At 49.1% G+C, this 26,020-nt stretch overlaps 1 protein-coding gene across 1 annotated transcript in view; it reads right to left on the reverse strand.

The window, feature by feature from the left end:
* ARSG (arylsulfatase G) overlaps window positions 1-26,020 on the reverse strand; it is a 96,015-nt gene that overhangs the window by 32,751 nt on the left and 37,244 nt on the right. Inside the window, exons 5-7 of the mRNA XM_006886399.1 lie at window positions 22,536-22,673; window positions 12,827-13,023; window positions 10,409-10,489 (exon numbers count right to left, since the gene is read on the reverse strand). Of these exons, the coding sequence (XP_006886461.1) occupies window positions 10,409-10,489; window positions 12,827-13,023; window positions 22,536-22,673 (416 nt within the window). The remainder of the gene's footprint in view (window positions 1-10,408; window positions 10,490-12,826; window positions 13,024-22,535; window positions 22,674-26,020) is intronic.

The following is a 26,020-nucleotide window of genomic DNA, read 5'->3' on the forward strand; positions in this document are numbered from 1 at the left end:
GTGTGTGTGTGTGTGTGTGTGTGTGTGTGTGTGTGTGTGTGTGTGTGTGTGTGTCTGACCACGCTTGTGGTTTACTTGAGCCAGCCAAGGCTGAATCCCAGGAGAGCTGTCACTGGTCCCCCAGTTCCCCTGACTAAAGGAATCTCAGTCCAAGTTCAACATCATAAAAACAGTAACAATAGGACTAAAGGCCCAAGCTGCTGGGAACTGGGTGTTACACGTGGGGGAGCAGGGTTCAAGTCCCGGTTAGGACCTCCACTGTCCGTCACTCGTGGAATGAACACGTTGCTGTGATGTTAAGCAGTTCCAGTGCAGCTTCCAGGTTCAGATGGAGTCAGAAGAAAAGCTGACTGTTCCACTCCCCAAAAGCAGCCGATGACATTCTATGGACCACAAGGCCTGATCTCATTGTGCTTTGGCCTCTATGAGCCGAACCCAACTGTACAGCAGCTACCAACCAAGTCCCAGCAAAAATGCTTCTCCACGTAATTAGAATGTGTTCTAGTGGCCTAGTGGTAAGAAACTGCACTGCCAACCCAGAGGTTTATGGTCCAAATCCCCCTGAAGGAGAAAGATGGGCAATCTTCTTACATGTGATCAACTCTACCTGAAAACCTGCTGGACACTCAGCTAGCTTAGCAGTCAGTTCTGATTCAACAGTAAACAACAACAATAACAAACCCACTAAGAGTTCCGGTGGCCTAGTGAGTAAGGAGTTATCCTATCAACCCAAAGGCAAGTGGCTCAAATCCACCAGAAGGGTCAGCTATGAATCAGTTTTGACCAGACAGTATATAACAATAATATAATAAACATATTAAAAAGGAGACCTAAAAAAAAGGTGGGGAGGCCCTCATGGCAGAGTGGGTTAAGTGTCAGGCTGATAAACACAAGGTCAGCAGTTCAAATCTACCAGGCAATCCAGGGAAAAAGATGGGTAGTTAGGACTTACAGCCTTGGGGACCCAGCACAGAGATACACGAGCCAGAATCAACTTGACGCCAGTGAGCTTGGTGAGGATTTGATTGAAACATAATGTAAGGAACGCTGGTGGTACAGCAGGTTAAGTGTTGAGATGGCAGCAGTTTGAAGACAACAGTCCCCTTTTAGGGTAAGATAAGGGTGCCTGCTCTTGTCAAGATTAACAGTCTTGGGAACCTGATGAACAGTCACTTCTTGTTGTTAAGTGCCGTCGAGTCGTAGGTGACTCATAGCGACCCTATGAACAAAAGATCTGAATACCTGTATAACTTCCATCCTTTCTCCAGGTTCATAGAGTTTCCAGAGGCAAGCTATTATGGAAGTGGATGCCACTCCTGTTTCCAAGCTTGTTTTAATCGGGGAGCTCCACCAAACACTGTCCACCATGAGTAACCATTCTCGCATTTGACTCATCAGTGTCACAGTGTTCGGCTTCACAGAAACCACGAGTTACCTCTGTACAGCAAGTGGACACACCAGAGTTACACGACCTAGAAGAATGTTTCACCAAAAATAATAAAAGGCAGACCTGAGGGCCGTGGATTAGAGTTCACCCACCTTTGGTTTGGGGGCATCACTTTCTGTCCACTAGGCCAACTGATCTCTCTCTATGCTGTTGTTGTTAAGTGCCATCGAGTCATAGTGACCCTATGGACAAAATACCTGGTCACCTGTATAACTTTCGTCCTTCCTCCAGGTTCATAGGGTTTCCAGAGGCAAGCTATTAGGGAAGTGGATGCCACTCCTGCTTCCAAGAACAGTCACTAGGAGTCAGAATTGACTCAATGGCATTTGGGTTTGATTTGGGTTTAAACATAGTGTTTCCCTCATTGTTTTGATGGAGCCTCATGACAACTTTGTGAGCTGGGCACTCTTATCCCCATTCCTCAGATGAGACAATTGAAGCTCAGAGAGGTTAAGTGATTTGCCTAATGTCACACAGCGAGCAAATGGTAGTGCCAGGATCTGAATCCAGGTTTAACTGCTCAGCCGGCACATGACCTGCTGCATTATTTTTGTCTCTTAAAGGTGAACACAGTGAAATAGCTCAGTCGTTTAGGACAGCGGGATCCATCCCTGAATGCGTATTCAGTTTCCAGCAGAGCTTTTACAAACCACCCAGGCCTAGGCCCCTTCCCCAGGGAACGTGATTTAATTAGCCTGGAGTGGAGCCTGGACATCAATCATCTTTAAAGCTCTTCTGTTTGACTTAATGTGGAGGGAAAGGCACAAGCTGGTAGACCAGACCCGCTGTGTTTAAAATCAGAACGTAGCTGCATTGGGGTCTGACACCATCAAGTCAATTCCAGTTCATGGGGCCCCATGTGACAGAGGTGCTCAGAGATTTTCCTGGTTTCCTATCACGGTTTTTACACACCTCCATCTCCTTATGTCTTTATGTCACAGGATCATAAACAAGATGCCACACTCGGTTACAATCATTAAGAACACCAGCTAAGCCTGCAAACGACAGAGCTGGGCCCTTCTGCTCTATAAACACTCGCTGTGGGTTTAAGATCAGCCCTCACGCTTTGATCAGTGGCACTGGACGTTAGAACGCTGGCAGTGTTTGCCTTTTGCTGAGAAAAGCCCATCTGATGGTCAGGAGGATGCATGTCTATGCCCTTGTGGCCAGTCGTGACTTTAATTAAGGCAGAACCTCTTACTTAAAGCAATAAATATTTAGCCTCAGCAACCAAAATATAAACAGAACCATGATTCATGAATTTGCTTACTTGTTCTTCCCTGGCTACGGAAGTGAACTGGCATTCCATGATGCAGCAGGACGAGCAAGCCAAGGGAGACGACGCTGCCCACGTGGGGCCAGCGGGCTTTCTCAGAATGGGCCCGGCCTCACGCTTTCCTGAATCTCAAAGTCCAGGTGGCAAACACAGAGGTCACAAACTCCTCGGTGCCATGCAGCCACTAGCAAGGTTTATCTCAAGTTCAGATTCCTGGACTCCACTCAAAATAGGTTTGGACTAAATTATTCTGGTCACTCTGGTTCTAGATGATTCCATGCCAGTGGCTGGAGGACTAGGCTTTGAGAGATGATAAACAGTGAACAGGAGTACGTTTTTGGAGCCAGACACACTGGAGTTCGAATTTCAGTGGATCCCTTTCTAGCCATATAACCGCACGTAGAATCCTTTAAATTCCCTTAGTCTCAAACTCCTTAACTATAAAGGGAGGAGACGGAAATGATTGAGTTTAATCTTATAGGACCAGAGGGGAAGTTACACAGGCAATAACAAAGGTCCTAAGCAAGATGTTTTCCCCTCAAAATGCCCACCAAACACAAAGCAAAAGCCGCTCCAACTACGCACTCCGGCCTGCGAGTGAGTTCCCATTCAGAGTGACCCTGGACGACAGAGTAAAGCTACCCATAGGATCCCCAAGGCTGTACAACTTTATGGGAACACACTCCCCCATCTGTCTCTCATGGTGCCCCCGATGGATTCGAGCCACCAACCTTTGGGTTCGCACCTGAATGCCTTAACCTCAGAGACACCAGAGCTTGCAACCCAAACTACAAACAGGTAAAAACAGCAGAGGTGACAGCCTGGCAGCTCGCACAGGGAACTCAGCCCAGTGACAGCTCGTAATCTTTCAAACTAAGTTTGAGTGCCATTAAACAGATTCCTCTCTCCAGTAGGCTGGATCCCTCCTACTCCTCACAACTGGTAAACCAGCAACCATCTGCCTGTCACCTGTGCGGCCTGCAGTGGCATTTGAACTTGTGACTCGGGCAGGACTGGCCCGTTCTGTGAAGTGGAGCTGTTGTCACCTTCCCATCTAGAGAAGAACAGGTGTCCTGCCATCTGGGGGCCATAGAGCTTGAGGGACACAGGACAGCCCGGCTTCTGTTGGCACCCAGGTGGGCTGACCTGGGGTGGCCCTGAGTGTGGGGACGGGGACATTCCGACCCGGCCTGATGGTCAGAGGCCTGGAAGGAGGCATAGTTGGGTTTCCGCTGGGTCCCTACCAAATGGCCACATTCTTGGTCCCTCCTCCAGCAGCACCTCTGCACTCCCCCCCACCCCCCCATGCTGGCCACTTTCCAGAGGCCGGGATGCTTCCCGTTGGGAAAAGTTATGCAACAACCTGATAGCATCGAATTACACAGCCAAGGTCTCTCTCCGGATGCCAGATTCAACAGAATGTTTCCTCATCACAGTGGGGAGGGAGGCACAGCTCTGCTCTTGAAATAAGCCCCAGAAGGTTTGCCAGACGGTGAGGGGAAAACAAGGTGTCCTTCGTCTCTGCTAGGAAGGGTGCGTCAGCTCTGAGCCAGGTACTCCTCCGATGCTCTGTCCCCAGCGCCCACAGGGCTGGACTCACCTCACCCTGCAGGGCCCAGCCAAGTTCAGGTGCACCCTCAGAGCCACATGGGGTGAAACCACGACTCTGGGAGACGCTGCCTCATCCCATCAGCTGAGTCTGGTGGCCGGGCCAGGAAAGGGAAGATGAGGGGCTGGGGCCTCAGAGTGGGGGCAGCACGTGGCCTGACATAACAGGCTGGCCCAGGGAGGACGGGGCGCAGGCCTCCAGGTACTGTTTGTCCGGCGCCGTTGTGAAAACACTGTCTCATCCTCTCTTTCCTGGGCTCTCAAGACTGGGCCCTCTGACAGCGGCAGCCCAAGGGTGAAGAACCAGGGTGCGGAGGTGCCAGGAGTCCAGAGAGACCCTAGCCCTCTTCCCTGAGCCTTCTTCCTAGCCCCTGGCACCAGGCTGCCCCCTGCAGTGTTCTGGGAAGACAGGAAGGAGGCTGGGGAATAGCTGAAGGAAACCTGTTTGGAGAACAAGGAAAGGGGCAGTGTTCGCTGAGCCAAAGAGCCATCACACAATCAACTTCAGGCTTTTCTGTGGAAAAGAGAGACTGGGGGCCAGCCCTGGCCCAACTCGACCTGATTCAAACAGTGGGCCCCACAGGTACCATGTCACATCTACCTTCATCACACCCTGGCCCAAATCCCGTGCAACACTGGGATGCCCACAGCTTTGTTTCCGGGCAAGACTCCCCTGCCAGAAGCTCAGAACAAACACTTCATTCATATGTGATTTGAGAAGCGGTTGGTGGGTCAGAGGTAGGACTCTCATCTCCCATGTGGGGGACCCAGGCTTGACCCTGCTGACCACTGCACCTCGGGGGCAGCCACCACCTGTCATTGGGGGTCTGCATGTGGCTACGATGCTGAATAGCTTTGAGCAGAGCTTCAGGACTAAGGCAGACTAGGAAGAAAGGCCTGGTGATCTACTTGTGAAAGTCAGCCCTCAGGATCACAGCAGCCCAACACAGGGCCTGAGCTGGGATCCCACCGGACGTCAGTTAGCAGCAATAACAATGGCACATATTAGCTTAAGGTGCCTGTAAGAGCAAGCAAAACAAACAAAAAAGTTGCCATTGAGTCAATTCTTTTTCCAGACCTTTTCTGATCCCCTTTCCACTTCTCCTGTGCGTGGAGTGGAGCATGGCTCCACGGGACTTCCCACCCTAGCTCTCACACTGTCCTGTGTGAAGGACCCACCACCCCACCTTACAAGGGGAGAAGCAGAGCAGCGAGAGAGCGCAAAACCAGCTCTGAAGGGGAAGAAGTAACTGAGTCCAAGTTCAAGTCAGCGCTGCACCTTCATGCCACTCACCCTTTCCACCTTGGCACCATGCCTCCCTCTTTATAGTAGAGAAGAGCAAAGATACCACTGTGAGAACTGAGGTGAGCCTGACCCAGCCCATGGCCTTGTCAATCACCTCATATACATGTGAAAGGTGGACACTGAACCAGGAAGACTGAGGAAGAACAGATGCCCCTGAAATGCCGTGTTGGCAAAGGCTGTTGTCTATACGGGCTGCCAAGAGAACAAATAAATCTTTCTTGGAAGACATACAGTCAGAATGTTTCTTAGAAACAAGGAAGGTGAGCTTTCACCTCAGGTCCTCCAGACATGTTATCTGGAGCGGCCAGTCCTGGGAGAAGGGCCTCATGCTTGGTCAAGTGCAGGGTCAGAGGAAAAGAGGTAAAATTCCCCAATGAGATTGTTAGAGTGGTTGTTACAAGTATAAGGACACCTCAGGACTGAGCTGGGTTTTGCTGTGCTGTGCACAGGGTCAATATGAGTCATAACCAACTCAGCAGCATTTAACAACAACAACCACCCAGTCTCCCACAGATTGAGAAAGATCCAGACATTCACAGGGGCTGGAGACATTGTTCTAGACAATTCTGAGGACGTAAGAGGCAAGACAGGATTTTCCAGCTGACTGGTTAGTCAGTGTAACAAAAGCATGAGTAACAGTGGTCAAAACGGGCGAGGAAGGAAGGCAGAGGTGGTCAAAGGGGGTGGCTCCCTCCTCGGCCTCAGTTTCCTCATGGAACCTGTCATGTGCTTGATCTAAAAGATTGCCATTGGTTATGACAAAAGTCCAGAATGAAGGTAGCATAGTGGATTGGACTTGGGGGGAGGGATTTGAATAACAATGAAAGAATTTTTTTTCTTTTACCTTTCAAAAAGAAAAGCAAATTGGGGGAGGGGTGGGCAGGGAGAAAAGTGCAACAATGAATGAATGGAAATCCAAAGTCTCTGTAAACTTTCATTAAAATAAATTTAAAATAAAAAAAACCAAGATTGCCATTGGGAGGGGGAGAGACTGAGAAAGATGGGATAGATTATATATACTGCATTGAAACAGATGAGGGAGAGAACTGTTTAACAGGGACATATGACTGGGTGTTATTGTCATGATGGGAGTCCAGAACGAAGGCTGTGTAGCGGAGTGGACTTCGGAGGAGGGATTGTATAACAATGAAAGAATTTTTCTTTTACTTTTCAAGGAGAAGAGCGAACTGGAGGGGAGGGGTGGGCAGGGAGAAAAGTGCAACAAGGAATGAATGGAAATCCAAAATCTCTGTAAATTTTCATTAAAATTACTAATAATGATTTTTAAAAAGTAACACACACACACACACACACACACACACACACACACAAAGAGTGCCACAGTGTTGGGCAACTCTGGCATTCCTAAAATCCTGGACTTTTCCAGACGTTTTGTTTCCTTTCATTACCCAAATGAGCTTCTAATTCGGGACTCTGCTCTTCCCTTCCCTCCCCCACACTGTCCTTGTGGTCGTGAGGTGCCCTGGAGCCGATTGTGACTCATAACAACCTTACGAATCTGCACTCTGCCCTGTCCTGAGCCATTCTCAGCATCTTGGATACGCCACAGTCATTGTTACAGTCACTGAGTCAACTGTCCCATTGAGGGTCTTCCTTTCTTTCTCGGACTCTCTCCCTTTTCCAGCGTGCTGTCTCCCCCCCCAGAACTGGCCCCTTGTCACAAGCACAGAGTAAGTGTGGGCGCGTCTCCCTCTCTTCCCCTTTCAGGAGCACGCCGGCTACAGCTCCTTCAAGGCACGTCTGCTTCTTCTTTGGCCGCCCATGTGATATTCAATACTCTCGACCAACACCACAATTCAAAGGCATCGCTGCTTCTTCCATCTTCCTCATTCCTTGCCCAACTTTTAGACGCATGGGAAGCAGCTGAGAACACCATGGCTTGAATCAGTCTTTTTATATTGACATCCTTGCTTTTTAACACTTGGGGGAATTTCTCGACAGCAAATTTGCCCAAAGCAATACATCTTTTTGATTTCTTGACTTCTGCAAGCATGGGTGTTGACTATGGATCCCAGTTAAATGTGAGCTAAGTCTCACTCTCCTTCCTTTTAAGGAACACCCTCGTTGCACTTCCTCAAAGATAGACGACTTTATTCTTTTGACAGTCCATGAGATGCTCATCTTCTTCTCCAACATCGCAATTCCAGGGCATCGACTTCTCCCTCCAAGCAGCTGTGTCTCGGACCTGCACAAAGCTGGGGTTTGTAGCTCAGAGAACTAAACAGTGGGGAAGCCCAGTCCCAGGTTTCAAAATCTGCCATCAGCGTTCACCAACAGGGGTAATGACTAGCCAAACTCACCTCAGGCTCCCTTTACAAGCCCCTTCTGAGAACTTTGTTTTCATTTTTCTTATGCAACAACAAACAATAAAATACTGACTTGGTTGACATGAGAAAAAAGTGGGAGAATCACCCAAACCCCTCCTCCTCCAACCCCGAGACAATTATGACAAGTCTCTTATGACCTTTGTTGCCTTTTGGAAGAATTGTCTCAAACACATTACAACACACATCCCCCTCCCCGCTTCCCATCCTCCCTTTCTTCAAGTAGAGACTAGCTTTTCTGGGAACATGCAGGCTTACGGGCAATCTCCTCCCATGTGATTAAAAGCCCCTGAAATCCCGCTGGAGGCTCAGCTATGGGTCGGTTCTGACTCGATGGTTCTCAACGACAACCTTTTTAATAAATCCAACCTTCCTCATTACTCTGTGCCCTGCTTTATTCACTGATATAAATCTTCTTAGACTGAGGAGAAGGAGCATCTGTAGGGAAGCCTAGTCTGTAGGGAGTTGTGCTGCTAACACAAAGGGCACACCTCTCGTGGTTCGAGTCTCCCTGGGAGAAGGACGCGCCATCTCCTTCCCTGTGACTCACAGCCTTGGCCCTCAGTGGAGGGTCTGCCATGAGTCGGTTTGGTCTTGACAGCAAGGAGTGCGTGAATGAGTCCAGGAAACATAAGGAACTCTGACGGTACTGTCTGTAGAGTGTTGCATTGGTGACCGAAGGGGTTGAAGGCGAACTTGACAATGAGCAAGCTTTTGACATCAAGAAACAGACTTCCGCCAGTGCCGCCAGCCGCGCGGCTCCAGAGCTCAGGTAGCCCTTGGCCCAGTTTGACACATAACAGTCCGGAGCCCAGGCGCCCAACACTGAAGACATGACTGATCTGGAACCTCACAAGCTGGTGCACCCCCTGCTCCGCACTCATCTGTGAGCATCAGAGCAAGCAGGTCAGCCAGCAGAAGGTGCACAGAGCAGCAGTGTCCAGGGCGGAGATGGCCCCTCAAAAAATGATCTGGGCTCAGGGATGCCATTGCTGCAGCCTCTCACAGACCCCCCTCAGCACTCAGAGGTGGGGGCTCAGCTCAGACCCTGCCGGCAGCAGAAACGTCTCCGGGACTGCCAAGCCCCAACGTCCTCTCAAAGCCTGGTCTGGGGGTGGGGAGTGTCCCCCAGAAGGGCTGACGTGGACCAAGGGTATCTTTCTCTCTTTGCCACTTTAAGACCGAAAGAAGAGAGAGCGTCTCTCCTCCTGGCCTCTGTTACATGCAGGAGGCAAAGAAAAGAAGCCTTTCTGCAGCCCCGTACCCCAAAAAAAAGGAAAGAAATAGACCAGACCTCATCTGACCGTTTCCTCCTCATCGGTTCAGATGGACGCATCACCATTTCTGCAAGCAGGCCTCGCACTGGACGCTGGAGTCATGGCCAACATTTTAAAAACGTAAAACCTCCAGCATGAATGTCTTTCTATAGCCAGCCTCGCGTCCTTGGTTCATTATCTTCTAAGACAAATGCCTGGGAGAGGAACTGATGACCCTTCGGTGCATGTTGCAAGTGTGTGCTCTCCCTCCCACACCCCCAATACCGCAACTGCTCCCAAGGACCCTCAGGGGTGCAATGGTCAAGTGCTTAGCTGCGCGTCAAAGCAGCCAGTTGGAGCCCACCCAGTAGCTCTGCGGAAGAATGGCCTGGCAATCTGTGTGAAGACTGCAGCCTGGAGAACTCGAGCAGCCTGTCTAGATCACGTGTGGAGGAATGCTGCTGAGTCAGAAGGGTGTGACCCAACAAGGTGGCTGCCCTCTCGCAACTGAGGTCCTTGTGGGGTCGCCTGGACCCCAGAGAATGTGAGAGGCCAAGGGACAGTGAGAGAAAGGTCAGCTGCAAGAGCACTGCTACGACTGTGACAGGAAGTCCAGCTCCATCCTCAAGGACCACGTGACCTCAGACAAGCCCCTCTCCGCCTCTCTTTCTCCACCAGTTAAATGGAGCTGTCGCTACCTCCCTTACACAATTTCAAGAAGCAGCGAAGCCTACACAAACATTGTGCACAGACCAGCACTAAGGATCTCCTGAGTAAATGGAATGTGTGCTTAAAACGGAGGGCTGAAAGGAGGTGAAGTGAGCACAGCATGAGGAAAGAAAAGGCAAAGATTCTTTGCTGGGAAGTCGGTGGACTGGCTTGTGGAAAGGATTAGTGCTCTCTGGAGTCCTGGGGACAGAGAGGGATGCTCGCTGAGCAGAGACGCTCTCTACGTCCCACCTGGGCCCTTCTGGGAGAAAGGGCAGAAAGGGATGAATGTCCAGGCTGATCTTTGCCCCACCTGGCCCCTTCTCTGGGAGCAGATGGAACATGAACAGCTCGGTCCTGTGTCACGGTGATGCCACTCAGCCCTCCCAGAGGCAGAATCCCAGGTCCCAGCCTGGACTTGGTACCCACAATGGGACCGCCGAGTCCCTGCTGAGCCCCTACCTTGACGGGTTTGCCACAGTCCTGTGAAGGGACCCATGCTTCCTGCCAGTTCACACTTCTGAGCCCACGGGCCATTGTCACCTGGAAACAAGCACATGATTATTAACAGGCTGGTGGTTCAAAGACCCTCCATCTGGGGTCCCATATTCGGCCACATCGGCGGGGGGGGGGCTGGCTAGAAGGACCTGGAACACAATATACAGACCTCTGTTGACACAGTGACTGCAAAAATGGGCTCAACTGTATCAGAGATGAAGAGGATGGCGCAGCCTAGAACAGGGCTCAGAACTATTGTTCACAGGGTTGCTATGAGTCACATTTGACTTCACAACACCTAACAACAACAACAAAATCCCCCGCTGCTCTAAGGGAGAAAGGTGAGAAATCTTCTGTGTGGTTATGAGCCTCTGAAAACCCGCTGGAGGGTCCCCAACGAGTAGGTTCCAACTCCATGGTACACAACAACAACAACAGTCCTGAAGTCAGGCTCTGCTTGCCTGTCCTCGCCCCAGTGAGCAGTGTTTTGTACCTGTGCCTCTTCCTTTTTAGCTATATCATCATCATCATCATCATCCGACCACCATTGTCATCTTCAACATGTCTGTCTACCGAGCTCCCCTCACTCACCCAGAACCTCACATCATCCCATAATCTCTCCATTATGCGGTGAGGTGGACCATTACTAGCTCTCTTTCGCCAGTGAGGACACCCAGGTTGTACCTTCGACCCAGGCTTTCTACCTTAGGGAAGATGTAAATAACTCACACCAGATACAGTTTTTTTGCAAACTGTGTGAACTCTTCCCCCAGCACTTATCTCCTAAGAACGTTATGTACACTTGACAAACATATGCATTATTTAAGTGACCACACTCTACGTGAAAATCCATTAAGTAACTTTCCTGGGCGTAGGGGGAAGAAAGACGCAAACCCAGGTTTGGGCCTGACTCTGAAATAGTGTTTTTAGTGACTGCCATGCATCTGAAAGGAGGACGATGACTAAGGATGACAGAAGAATCAATTCCTTTGAGTTGTGGTGTTGGAAAAGAACACTGAATATCTTCTGGGCTGTCAAAAGAATAAACAGGCTTGTCCTGAAGAAAGCGACACCAGGGTGCTTTTTGGTGGTAAGGAAGGTGAAATATTTCACATACTTTGGGCAGGTTGTTAAGAGGGGCCAGTCCTTGGGGAAGGACAACATGCTTGGAAAGGTGGAGGGTCAGCGTAAGAGAGAAAGACCCTCAACAAGATAGACCGACAGTGACTGTAACAATGGACTCAAGTGTGTCTGAGACGGTGAGGATGGCACGGATCCTTCAGATCCACTGTTCATAAACTCCCTGTGAACTGCATCGACTCAACAGCACATAACAGAAACTCGATCCTGACCCCTGCATGTGTGTGGGGAGCCCTCTGAAAACCAGCTGTGGCCCAGGTACCTGCCACTCAGCTGTCAGAGCTGAGCTGGGCTCACTATGGTTCCGGGGCTGACTCTGCTGAAGCAGTTCCCCAGGATTTTCTTTGGATACACCTCTCCGGGTGAACTCAAGCCAACCTTTCGGTTAGCAGCCAAACACGGAAGCCACTGAGCCCTCTGAAGGGGGTCATTTGTTCAGTCCAGCCTAGGCCATTCAGCCAGATGTGTCCTGGAAAGGACAATAAGAGGGCACCTGAGAGCTGACAGAGGACAATGCAGCCTCTCAACGCCAGTGTCACCCATCAGCAATAAGGAGCTCTGGTGACCTAGTGGCAAGAAGCTGCATTGCAATCCCGAAGGTGCACGGTTCAAATCCACCAGATGCTCCGTTGTACAGGAGGGCAATCTCCTCCTGTACCAGTCAGATCCGATTCGATGATACACACACACACAAAAGAAAAACACAACCAAATTTTTAAAAATAGCATAAAAAGCAATTCTTCTTGTTGTTTTGTGCTGTTGAGTCAGAATCCACACACAGCTGACCTTCTAAGGCATTTCCAGAGGATGTAAAATGTGCAGGAAGAGGCTGTTCATCTTTTTCCCATGGAGCAGCTGGTGGATTTGAACCAGATGCCTTTTGCTTGGTAGCGCAACTCCTTACCACTAAGCCATCAGAGCTCCCAGGCACCAATACGTGTTGTTGTGTACCATCAAGTCAGGGTCAACCCACAGCTGACCCTCCAGCAGGTTTTCAGACAGTTAATCTCACAGGAGGAGACTGCCCATCCTTCTCCCACAGAGCAGCGATTTTGAACCATTTACCTTTGCGTTGCTAGAACAATTCCTTACCACTAAGCCACCAGAGCTTCAATACCAGTGGGCACCAAGTTCAAAGCAAGCCCCCAGGCCAGTGAAGAGGCTCAGAGGACAAGCTCTTCCGGGTAGGGGCATGTACAGGGTTATCCGTAGACAGTGGGAAGGCTGCTGGCTATGTTTTACCTGTGAACCAGATGAACGTGTTTTCCTTTGCTGTGTGGTCAACTTTGTCCTTGATCTGGCCCACCAGCCAGTCCATCTCCCGAAGGGCAGCGGAGTACGGCCTCCAGCCTGGCGGGTCAGCTGCTGGCTGAGTCCGGGGCAAGGGCACGTGCATGTGGGCCAGGGCCACGTACAGCAGGAAGGGCCTCCCGCTGGTGCTGAAACAGGAGGCCAAGTGGTGACTCAACACAGGCTTTTCCAGCACCTCTGGGGGACCCCCAAAACCTTCCCCATCTATAGTCGCCTCTCATGATCAGAAAGCTCACTTTTATCTAAAATATCCCTCTAAAATGAGGACGCAATCTGGTAACCCAATTAAAAGAGTAATAATTGCAATGGTAAGTATTGCTCCTTAACATTTACCAACGAGGTGCTTAACAACGGTTTAAAAAGGCCAAGGGTGGGGAGCTCTGGTGGCCTAGTGGCAAGGAGCTGCAACTACAATCCCAGAGGTGCATGGTTCGAATCCACCAGATGCTCTGTGGAGAAGGAGGGACAATCTCCTCCTGTACCAGTCAGATCTGATTTGATGGTACACTCACACAAAATAATAATAATAATAATAATAATAATAATAATAATAAAAGGCCGAGGGTGAGGACCCTCCAAGCTGCGTCACAAGAGGAAAGACTTGGTGATTGGCTCCTTTAAAAATGAGGCCTGGGAGAACCTATGGTGACGTTCTCTAGAGTAGCTAAGCGTTGCCTCAACTTCATGTCACACATTTCTTAGAGTTCATTAAATGGGTTCCCACTGAGGAGGTCCATCCTTTTAACAACCTCCTTACCCCAAGGAGGAAACAGAGACCTAAACCCACGGGCACTGCCCACGAGTCATGTCCACTCCAGAGACCCTGCAGGACAGAGAAGAGATGCCAGAAGCTTCCCAAGGGAAGCAGCAAGCTTTCTCTTTCTTCTAAGGATCAGCTGGGGTGTCGGGGGTGCTCATCCACTGACCTTGAAGCTACACCTAACCACTGCACCAGCAGGGACCCCAGGTTTAGAGGGATTAAAGGATTTGCCAAGTTTACACAATCAGGAACTAGCAAAGGCTGGGCTCAAACGTGGGTCTGGTGGAGAGCAGAGCCCCAGCCTTGACTACTTCGCTCTGCAATTTAATGCAAATATATGTTTATATTTAGCGTGCAGTCCAGCACACCCATCCGCAGCCCCATCCCTTCGCAAGAGAAGGAAGGAGGATGCCTGCCGAGCTGTGGGAACTCCAAGGAGGAATGAGATGTGCAGAGCACGGGCTTCATAGGAGGACCAGGCACCGGCTGCCTCTTCCTAATCGTAACAATGCAGCCAAGACCTGGAATGAGGGGGGAGGGGGCTGGACCAGCAGCCACCACAGCTGAAGACTCTCAGTCGCCTGTCTGTGCTCAACTCCAAGGCAGCCAGGGGTGGGAGAGGGGTTGGGGAGCAAGAGCAACTGCAGAACCACGTTACCTTTCTCCTTCCACAATGTCGAGGACACCACGGAGCCTACGTGACCTCGGGCCATAGCCCGAGTCACAGGGGACCAGAGTAAGGGACCTGGGAGAGGCCAGTCATTCTTTTACACCTTGAGGCCCTCTGATGGAGTGCCTGGGGAAGGGTGTGTTAACACACTTGGGACTAAAAAGAAAGAAAGCTCACGGTTTGCATGCCCCCCTCCCCAGGAGCCAAGGGAGAAAGGCCTGGTAGTCCAGTTCTGGCATTGAAAAAGCGACAGAGCACAATCCTGTTTTGACACAAATGGGTCAGCATGAGTGCAATGTTTTCTTGCTGCTTGAGTTTTTCGAAAAATTTTGCTTTTGTTTGGCTAACCCAGAGACTGGCTTTCAAATTGGCCCAAGTGTCATTCTGTACTTAAAACACCATCCCAGCCAAGATTTCTAGGCTCCACTCTGCACTGAAAGCATGGCCCTCAGAGTCCCCAGCTTCCAACTCCCAGGGGTCCCTGACTGGGGCAGGGCTGCTCTCAGCTCTCCGGCTCCCAGGAAACCCAGCCCACACGCCCCCAGACAGGGGCCTCTCCGCTTCCCATTATAACCAGCAAATCCTGCAGGGTTGTGCTATCTAGAGCAGCAGCACCAGTCACATGTAACTATTTAAATGTAGATGAAATGAAACATCCAGCATCTCAGTGTCACGTTTGATTGTTAGGGACACGCAGCTTGTAGCCACCACGCTGGAGACCACAGACGTGAAGCAGGCTCACCTCTGAAGAAGGTTCTGGATGGCAAGTCTGCTGCCTCCCCAGGCTGGTCATGGACAGTGGTGCGGGTTGTGTCCTGCACCCGAGAGTGAATAGGAACTTCATCCCGGCGCACGGAAAACTGGTTAAACTGCCCCCTGCGCCTGAGACAGGTGCGTGCCTACTTAGAGGGACATTTCCAGCTTCCTGGGAAGGGTGGGGGAAAGGCAACGAGGTGGGCACGGCTGCTCATTCTGATACAATAAAGTAGAAAACTTCCCTCCGAGTTAACCAGCAACTCCACGCACGATGACCCTGAGCTGGGGTCGCCTGGGCACAGGGGATGGGCAGGGTTTCTGAGCTTTAGGTCGCTGTATCTGAGTAGTGGAAACACCGCTTAATCGTCATCGCTCCCAGCCTGGCACTCAGAGCATCACAGTGCGGTTGTTAGTTGTTAAGCGTGGGCTCTGACTTGGGCGGAGCCCTGCACTACAGAGCACAGTTACGCGTCACAGTGTCTCCAGGCTGGAATCTCAGCCCGCTGGGTGAGATTGAACCACCGATGTCAGTAGGCTGAAATTGGGGTCGTCGTGAGAACTTTTACACCACATACATTCACTTGTTCCCTCAATCTTGCTGAGCCAGTTCCAACTCGCAAAGTCCCTCCACTGGGGACTGGAGGGCATTATGCTGAGTGAACTAACTCAGTCCCACATGGATAAATACTGTATAAGACCGTTATTGTAGAATGAGTAGAAGGATCCTGGAGGGGTGGGAGAGGCTGGAAGCAGAGGGATGTGGATGTGCAGGGGGCGGGGGGATTAATCATAGGGTTGTATCATTTGATGGATAGGCGGGTGAGGGAAATGGAAAGCATTTATTCAAATTTGTATTCCAATTTTGTAAATAAACTAATGAAAAGGGGGGGAACAAAGTCCCTCCATTGGGATTTTGAGCCAGTCAATGAAAACAGGAGAAGACTTCCCATCTTTCTCCTGCAGAGGAGCTGGTGAGGGTGAACTGCTGACCTCCGGTGAGCAGTGCAGCACATAACACACTGTGCCACCAGGGCTCCTTTACAGAGATACATTTCACAAAGATGGCGGCAGCGGCCCCAGTGACCACCCAGGGGCTGCTTATCCTCCCGGCCATTCCTTCATTTTGTCCCCATGCACAACAGAAAATAGGGGGAGGGGGCAGTGAATTGCAAAAATAGAAAAAGCAGATTTCAAGACCTCTAACCTAAACCCCTAGACTCAATTTAACCCCAACTTATAGAAACCCTACAGGACAAGGCAGAACAGTTCGCAGAGTTTCCAAGTCATCAGACCCTTCTAGAAGCAGGCTTAGCATGTCTTATATCTTTCCTCTACAGGGCAGCTGGTAGTTTTGAACTGCCAACCTTTCAGTTAGCTGCCAAAGCACTACTAGAGCACTTTCATGAGAAAACCAGGTCATTCCATTTTTGTTTTACAAAGGTTTCTACATCTGCACAGAATAAGGCCAGGACCCTCAGACCGGCTAGAGAGGAGTCTCTGGGGTGGCGGATTGAAGGCTGTTGTTTTTCCTCCCCATTTGCTCATCTCTAGTTTCAGATTTCCAACAGGAACACGTGCTGTTTTCAGTGCACAAGTGAAGCAGTAAGGATAGAACAAAACAAAGATGAGGCTACAGGGAAGGTTCCAGGAGAGAGAGGACAGACAGCACACGGAGATGCTTTGAAGATGCTGACATCAGGCAGCCAAGTCCGGAGAAAAATCAGCCAGCTGGTCTATGATGAAACCTCAAGGACACTCACTCCTCACAAAGGGTCCCCGGTCTGCACAGGCTGCCGCCAGCCACGGCTACAGGCAGAAGCAGGCCACCCGCCCACCTGGCCCTCCCAGGTCCCTGCCTTCTCACTCTCCACTGGTGGCCCCTTAGGGTGAAGAGACAATGGAGCTCTCTGGAATGAACCTCAATGGCCCTCAGGAACCCTTTGGGGTTGGCTTACAGACTGGCTTCCAGATCTCACTGGGAGCTCCCTACTTAGAAACCTTCTGGAGTGCCTGGCAGCCTATATTACGGGCACCCCTAACTCCCCAGTGCAGCACTTGAGGGCCCTCTCAATCCAGGTGCTTTGGTCTCACTTCTGTTTCCTTTCAAAGGCTCTTAACACCGGCTTCTCCAGCTCGCTGCTTCGCTGTCCTTCACTGCCAGGCCATACCATTCCCTTCCCTGCAGAGCTCACCTCAACATCCCTCCTAAAATTCCTCCATCAGTTCTTAGGACACAGCTCAACAGACCAGAGTGACCTCGAGCTCCATCACAGTGATGGAAAAAATCTGGAAATGGACAGTCGTGATAATCCCACAGTGGAGCAAATGTAGTCCAAAATGTGGAATTTGTCATGTGAAAAATGTTGACCCGGCCAGTTCTGTGCTCCATATATATTTGTTGTTGTTGTCCTGTGTCCTTGAGTCAACCACAGCTTGTAACAACACTATGAAGAGCTCTGAACTCTCCCCTATCGTTAGTCAATCTCACCATCTCTGACACACCTACCCCCACTGCCACTGTCACTGCGTCAATTCACCTAGTTCAGGGTCTTCCTCTACTGTGCTGACCCTCCACCCTTGCTAGAATGATGCCCTTCTCCAAGGACTGGTCCCTCCTTCTTGCAAGATCAAAGTATGTCAGACGGAGCTTCTCAGTCTTTGCCTCCAAGGAACAACCTGGTTTCACCCTCTCCAGGACAGGTCTGTACCTGTTTGTTCTCTTGGCAGGCTACGTACGGTATGTAATCGATTTCAGCTCCAAGAGACCTTGTATGACTAAGTCAAACTCCTCAAAGGTTTTCTAGGCTGTAGTCTTTATAAGAACAGGCTGTCAGAGCTTTCTCCTACAGAGAAGCTGGTGGTGGCGGGGGCTGGAACTGCCAACTTTTAGTCAGTTGTCAAGCATGTAACCATCAGGGTGGAGAGAGAGAGGGAGATGAAGGGGAGAGGGGAAAAGCCTAATGTCTCCTCCTGCCCTGGGTTGTGGGTGCTTCCTTGTGCCCCATTCCACGCCTACGCCCCTTTCCTAATACCTGATGTCTTAAGGACTGTACAAAGGAACTCTCTCATTTACTCACTCATCCAAAGCTCTCACTATGCCCTAGGCACTGGAGATAAAGTGATGAACTCAAGAGATACGACCTCTAACTTTATCCAGCTTGCCCTCTCATTGGAAACAGGAGAGAAGAAAATGCAATTGAAATACTAATCAGAACCTAACAGTCTGGCAAGCCATCAGAAAGGAAAACATGGAATTATCATATGATTCAGCAATTCCACTCCTACGTGTATACCCCTGAAAAATTAAAAGCAGGAACATAAACAGATACACCCATGTTTAAAGAAGCATTATTCACAATAGTGCAAAAGGGAAAACACCTTATTATGAGTGGATGAACGGGTAAACAAAATATGACATAAATATGAAATGGAATATTATTTTTTGTTGTTGTTTTTATGCACTGTCAAGTCAGAACCAACTCATAGCTGACCCTCCAGCAAGTTTTCAGGTTCCCTAATGGCATATTATGCAGCTCAAAGGAGCAATAAAATTACAACACGTGCCACAACATGGATGAACCTTGAAAACATCATGCTAAGTGAAATAAGTCATAAAAGAAAAAAATTGTATTATTTCATTTACATGAGATATCCCAAACTCAACAACTCAACTCATTAATATTGAGTTAGAACTGACTCATAGCAGACCCTCCAGTGGGTTTTCAGAGGCAGTAAATCACATGGAAGCAGCTGATGGGCTTGAAGCATCCAACTTTAGATTGGCAGTAAAATTTGCTATCCACTAGGCCCCCACTCAAACTCCCCATGAAATAGCTGAAATAGACAAATGTATAGACTTTTAGTGGTTATGAAGGCAGAGAGCAAATGATACTAGGGCAAATACTTCTTATTAGTACAGCACTTGACTGTCAGTTTGCTGTACTGCAATAACTTGTTGGTTGCTCTGATGTTAGAAGCTATCCCGCCAGTGTGTCAAATGCCAGAGGGGTCAGACATGGTAGACAGATTTCATCAGAGCTCCCAAACTAAGATGGACTAGGAAGAAAGACAGGCCATCCACTTCTGAAATAGCAGGCCTCTACAAACCCTATAAACAACAGAAGAACATGGGTAGTGATAGTATTAGAGGCCAATCAAAATTAAAAACAGCTGCAAATGTGAAATATACATAGTATGCATGTATGAGCTGTCAAAAATTAAATGGAATATGTGAACACTGACATCCTAGGCATTAGTGAGGTGAGATGACATAGACTGTCATTGGCCATTTTGAATCAGATAGTCACAAGGTATACCATACTGGGAATGAATAACAGAGGAAGAATGGTATTGAGTTTATAGTTAAAAAGAGACTTTCAAGTTCTATCTTGAAGTGTTAGGACTCTCCTTCATAGGGTCGCTATGAGTTGCCTGTGACTCGACGACACTTAACAACAACAACAACAACTTCTTGAAGTACAATGTTGTGAGTAATAGGATACCATGGATATGCTTATAAGGAAGATCTGTTAATGTGACTATTATTTAAATATATGCACCAATAGCTAAAGCCAAAGAGGAGGAAAAGTAAGATTTTAACCAAATTTTGCAGTCCAAAATTGACCAAACACACAATCAAGATGTGTTCCTGATAACTAGAGACTGGAATGCAAAAGCTGGAAACAATGAACGAGGAATGGTAGTCGGAAAGTATGGACTTGGTGACAGAATGGGGTCAGAAATGGAATGATTGAATTTTGTATGCTCAATGATTTATTCATCATAAATACCCTTTTTAAAAAAAAACCAAACAAACCACAAATAGTGACTTTACACATGAATCTCACCTGATGAAGTGCATAGGAATCAGACTGGCTACATCTGCAGAAGGAATCATTAGAGAAGTTCAATATCAGCGGCTAAAACATGGCCAAGTGCTGACTGAGAAGCAGACCATCAATTACTCATAGGCAAGTTAAAATTCACCCTGAAGAAAATGAAAACAAGTGCACAAGAACCAAAATATGACTTTGAGTCTATCCTACATGAATTTAAATATCATCTAAGGAAAGGTTTGAGGCACTGAACATCAATGATTGATGACAAGATGAGTTGTGGGATTACATCAAGGATATTATTATCCATGAAGAGAGCAAAAGGTCATCACAAAGAGGAGAAAGAAAAGACCACAATGGATGTCAGAATAGAGTCTGAAAATCGCAGTAGAGTGCTAAAAAGCCAAAATAAATGGAAGAGGTGCCAAACTAAAAGATATAAACAAAAGATTTCAAAAGGGAAGTTCAAGAAGACAAAGCAAGTATTTACTATAAGGGAATGTACAGAAAGGAGGAACGTGGCGTCTGGATTGGAGGAAGACTCATCAACAATGTGCGATAGGCAGACAAATGCACAACCTTGCTTGCTGAAACAGAGCAGGACCTGAGGCACTTGCTACAGGTCAAGGACCGTATGAAGAAGAGCAGTGCGTTGGGACTGAAGAAGGACTAACGATCTGCCACATTCAGATGACACAACCTTGCAAGGCGAAAGCAAAGGAGACCTGACGTATTTACTGACAAAGATCTCAGACTAGAGTCTGCAGCAGGGATTTCACTTCAACATCAAGAAACCAAAAATCCTCATAAGGGGACTGAGAAGTAACCTTATGACAAATAGACAAAAGACTGAAGTTGTCAAAGATTTCATTTTACCTGAGTCCACAATCAACACCCCTGGAAACAGCAGACAAATCGAACATACTGCCTTACGCAAAAGGGTTGCAGAGCCCTGGCCTCTTTAAAGTGTTAAAAAGCGAAGATGTCAGCTGTGGGTCAGTTCCAACCCTACGGTACACAACAACACTGACACACGCAGTCACCTTGAGGCAGAAGTGACGGGACAGCCGCTGGTTTCATTAGTGGTTGCGGTGGGTGTGAATTCTCACCCAGTCCAAGGCAGGAACTGACTTGAAGGCAACTGGTTACTGGTTTACACATACTTTGATTTTTACACTGGGAAGTATAAAGCTCACCACCACTGAGTCACAGCAACTCCTAGCTGACTCCCCACTGCTTTTCCAGGACCATAAATCTCACGGGAAGAGATGGCCTAGCTTTCCCTCAAGGGGCCATGGGTAGATTCAAACCACCCAGAGAGCCTGGCGTGTGAGTTAGCAACACAACTCCCTAGGAACTAGGCCACCAAAGCATCCTTTTTCCTAATTATGTAACAATAAAGACACGTTTACCAACAAGTATAGGTTTAGAAGCAAGAAGCCAATTTTAGGGATATCTAGAACTTGTAACAAATAGATCCTGGAGTGGGGAAGGTGCTCAAGGTGGGGATAGGATTTGAGATGGGGACAGAGTTGATGTTTGGGACAAACAGATGCAGGTGGAAGGAGGTGCTCAAACTGGGGACAGGACCTACAGAGGAGAAAGGTTCACACATGTGGGGGCCATCTCTGCTGTCACCCCGAGAACCACAGATGAAAGTTTCCGTCCAAGCCTCAAGAATTCAGCGGTTCTAACGACAGCCTTCTGTATAGTCAAAACCAAGCAGGACGCATGCAGCTTCCAACATGATAATAACTAATTCATAGATCAGCAAACTCTTCACCTTTTTCACAGGTGAGAGGGTGCTCACAGATTTGTCGGCCTTTTAAAAGATGACTATCAGGCAGGAATCCACCCGAGATGGCCATTCATTGTCCCTACGTCCCAGCGGCCATGTGTCTGGACACCCTCCGGGCAGGAGTGGATGGTCACCGCAGTCTGGAAGAACTTCCAAGCAGGCACAGGGCACAGGGCTCTGACCCACCTGGAAGCTCCAGGGACCTAGGAAATAACCAGCCTTCCAGATGTGAGGCCGGGGCTCTTCACACCAGCAACACAGCAAAGCCTGTCCCTCCGAAAATCCCACCAAGCTGTTCAGATTTGGCCTCTGAAGCCCTGAGGAGCTGCTCCCAGGATGAAGCCTTTCAGGACGAGTTAGCGTCAAGAGGTAAATAGCCGGAGCTGCCAACCCTTGCTGGTGCTCCCCTCGCTCCTGACCTCCCTTCTGGAAAATGCCACTGTGATGTGTGGAGAAGGGGTGAGTAGAATGGGGAGGGGTGTCATTGCACATTTAAAGGCTGATAAGCTCACAGTTGTTCCTGAGTCCAGGATCACTGCTGCATGAACAGACAGCCACGCACTCAAAAGCTGGAAGAAGCAAGACTGTCCTGACGCTCTGGCGGCTCAGTCAGAGCAGAGGGGGCTTCAGCCTCCAGCAACACCGAGTAGGACTCACCGAGGAGCTTCTAGCTCAGGTTGGGAGCTCCCAGGGGAACAGCTCCCAGGGGAGACGCGTGAACACCCGCCTGTGTTGAGCAGTGGAAATGCGATTGTGTCCTGGGAGTGCTGAGGTCTGAGACATGGGAGGTACAGAGAGTGAGGCGGCTCCTGGGTCCTTACCTGGCGTCCTGGATGAACTGGGTGGCTTTCTCGGCATACCTCCGTGCCAGGCTGCTCAAGTTCACCGGCTGCTCCACGATGGCAAGGTTCTCGTAGAGCGGAAGGGCCACGTCCGTGTAGCAGTCCCTGTCGGGAGTCCTGGGTGCAAATCACACACAGTAGTCAATGAATTGCCACGCCCAGAGCAGTCACATAGTGGCTTAATGCAGCCATGCACATATGCACAGAAACAGAGCGCTTAACTGCCTGGCCCAAGGTGTTTCTGCCAAACCACCACTTCCTCCAAGGGTACAACCAATACAGCAGTTCCTTCTGTTCTCTTTAAGTCCATGCTTCTTGGACAAGCTGCCCTCTCCCCAAAGCTGCCATTAACCACTTCTCAGGAAGACTCTTGTGAGCTGGGGACACAACTACTCCCATTTTATAGGGAGAGACACTGAGGACTAACTGCTGTTGTTGTTAAGTGCCATCAAGTCATAGACGATTCATAGCGATCCTATGAACAAAAGACCTGAACACTTGTATACTTTCATCGTTTCTCTCCATGTTCACAGGGTTTCCAGAGGCAAGCTATTTCGGAAGTGGATGCTGCTCCTGCTTCCAAGCTTGTTTTAATCGGGGAGCTCCACCAACCACTGTCCACCATGGGTAACCATTGTCATATTTGACACATCGGTGTCACAGTGTTCAGCATCACAGCAACCACGAGTTACCTCTGTACAGCAAATGGGCAGGCTGGTGCTATACCACCTAGAAGAATGGAGGCCTAACTAAGCAGGTTTCACTATTGAAGCAAGAGACAGAGGCCTAGCCAGTTAAATAAGTGGAGCAATCTTCGAGCCACCCAGGAAACCTATCCCTTGAGCTTGCCACCTTCCTGCCCAAATGAGGACCTTGCTGTGGTACTGCACCCGGCCAGGCAGGCAGTGTGCTGTGTCCCGGGCTGCTAATCACATTGTGGGTGGTTCAAATCCACCCATTTCTCCACAGATAAAAGGCCATCTCCTCCTTTCACGTCTTCAGAAAGCCAATGGGGAGGGCGATACGGTTGGAGCCTACTCAACGACAGAGGGTTTGATGTGGTTTTTGTATTTCTGGTGTAACTCACCAGCTGCTCTGTGGGAGAAGGACGAAGCAGGCCCCTCCCATAAAGACACACAGCCCTGGAGACTTTATAGGGCCATTTGCATCTGTGCTACAGGGTCATAATGAGGAGACATTCACTCAGTGGTGGTACACTTCTTTTTTAACTATTATTTTTTATACTAATGATTTTTTAATGCAACATATTTTTATTTTACTTCATATTCTTTCCATTTAATTTTTTCCCCATTCATTCACTGTTGCACCTTCTCCCTGCCCACCTCTCCCCCCACCCCAATTCGTTTTTTTTCTTGGAAAAGAAAAAAAAATTACTTCATTGTTGTACAACGCCACATAACAACAACGGTTGTTACGAATGTGAAAGTTGATTAAGAAAGACTGAAGAACTGACGCCTCTGAAGTGTGGGGCTGGTGAAGAGCACTGAATGTTCCAAGGACTGCTGGAAGAACCAGCAAATCTGTCTGGGGTTGGGGGGAGTGTAGAATTCAGGGTTAGAAGCAGTGTTCCTCAGACACAAGGACGATGGGACTCGTGCCCCACATACTCTGGACAGGCTATCAGCAGGGGTCAGTTCCTGGTGAAGGAAATTATGCTCAGTAAATTGGAGGGTCAGTAAAAAAGAGGAAGGCCTTCAACAAAGTGGATCGACACTGCAGTTGTAGCAAAGGACTCACAGAGTAGTCCCTGGGAGGCCCTTTGGGCTGTGTAAAACTATTGTTTTTATTGAGTCAGCTGAGACTCACTGTCCCTGAGTTCTTCTGACACCTGCGGCCTTAACACCAATGTGCTTTCCTTCATACAAGGGGAGCTCAGCTCTGTGCATTTTGCTAGTTAAGTAAGACCAGTCAGTCTTCTTTCTCTGATAACAGATGTAGCAGGCTTGCTGTAAAACACTTGGACAAGATGGGGTAAAATCAGCAAGTGAAAGCTCCTTTGTCGCCTAACTAGACAGATGCATTGTTCACGTTCTGATCTATACTTCCTTTTCTTCTCCCTTGACACGGCTATAAAGATATGGGCAGAGATGTAGTTAAGATTATACCCTTGATGATCTGCTTCCTGCTTTTGTCACTAGGAGAGTGCACGGCTCTGGTGGGAAGCAGTCCTCTGGTGGTGTATGTGGTCGAGCCTGTAGCATGATGCACTACTCACTCCAAGGCCTTGTGTCTCTGGCAGTGTGAAGCCACCAATGGCTCTAATGGAGAAGTGTGGCCAATCGCCTCCCATCGAGATTTTTCTGCCTTGGAAACTTAATGGAAGTTTGATATGAGTCAGAACGGACTCAAGCAGCTAGTTAATTATAGTGCCCACCACCCTGTGGTTGGAAGTGCAACCAAGGAGCTTCCTAGAGACAAGGATGGAGAAACTTTATTGCACAGACTTTGGGCAAGTTGTCAGAAGGGGCTAGTCCTTGGGAAATGACATCATGGAGGGAGAGGCAGAGGATCAGAGGAAGAGAGGAAGACTCTCAGCAAGACGGAATGACACGGTGACTGTAACGAGATCGTGAAATTGATGCAGGTTAGGACTAGGTTCAGATCACAGGGTGTCTACGCGATGCAGTCAACTCAGTGGCATCTAACAATTACTCCAACGGCATTTTGACACTCCAGTAGGTAAATGTGTTACACGTTAGACTGGTAATCGAAAGGTCAGCAGTTTGAATCCAGCAGCCTTGGGGATACCACGAAGGGTCGTCAGGAGCTGAAACCCACTCATGAGCAGTAAGGTTTGGGGCACGTTAACGTGAGCATTTGCTCATTTCATTGATGCTGTTTTGCAAACATCTTCTTTCATGCCTGCACGGGATTCCAGTGTCGGCATGCTGGCCTCTTTGGAGCGGAGACTGGCACACAGCCCTGGGCACTTGCTCACTCTCTCCTTATGTCCAGCGCCTGAGCCAGGTGAGTGGGCCAGGCACAAGGCCAGCAGAGGAGCTCGGCCCACTGCTGTGAGGCCTTGACAGCGCCACCCTCTGCCCCAGCTGGCCTCAGCTGGCCCAGGACCTGGAAAATTCCAACACAAGAATTCTGCTGGCCTCATCTCTGCCAAAAGCTCTCTTGTACTGGGTGCAAACGATGCACTTATATTTGCACCAAATACAAATAACCCCTATTTCACCTGCTGCTTAACTGTCACCTGTCTGGCTCTCTCACTTTCTCCTAGGGGACCACCCTCCCCCCTCTCAGGACCTCGTGGAGCCTGTAGCAAATGCCTTGAACAAACTAAAAAAGAAAAATGCAAACCAGTTTGAGTCGAGCTGATGCCCATCCCTGTTGACCTGACGTATGCCAGAGCCACACTGTGCTCCTCGGTATTTTCAAAGCTAGATGATTCAGAAGGAGACCACCAGGCCTTTCCTCCAAGGCACTCTGGGGCA

Source organism: Elephantulus edwardii, unplaced genomic scaffold, assembly GCF_000299155.1.
Source record: "Elephantulus edwardii isolate Elephantulus edwardi_28Jun2011 unplaced genomic scaffold, EleEdw1.0 scaffold00048, whole genome shotgun sequence".
Classification (NCBI taxonomy): Eukaryota; Metazoa; Chordata; class Mammalia; order Macroscelidea; family Macroscelididae; genus Elephantulus; species Elephantulus edwardii.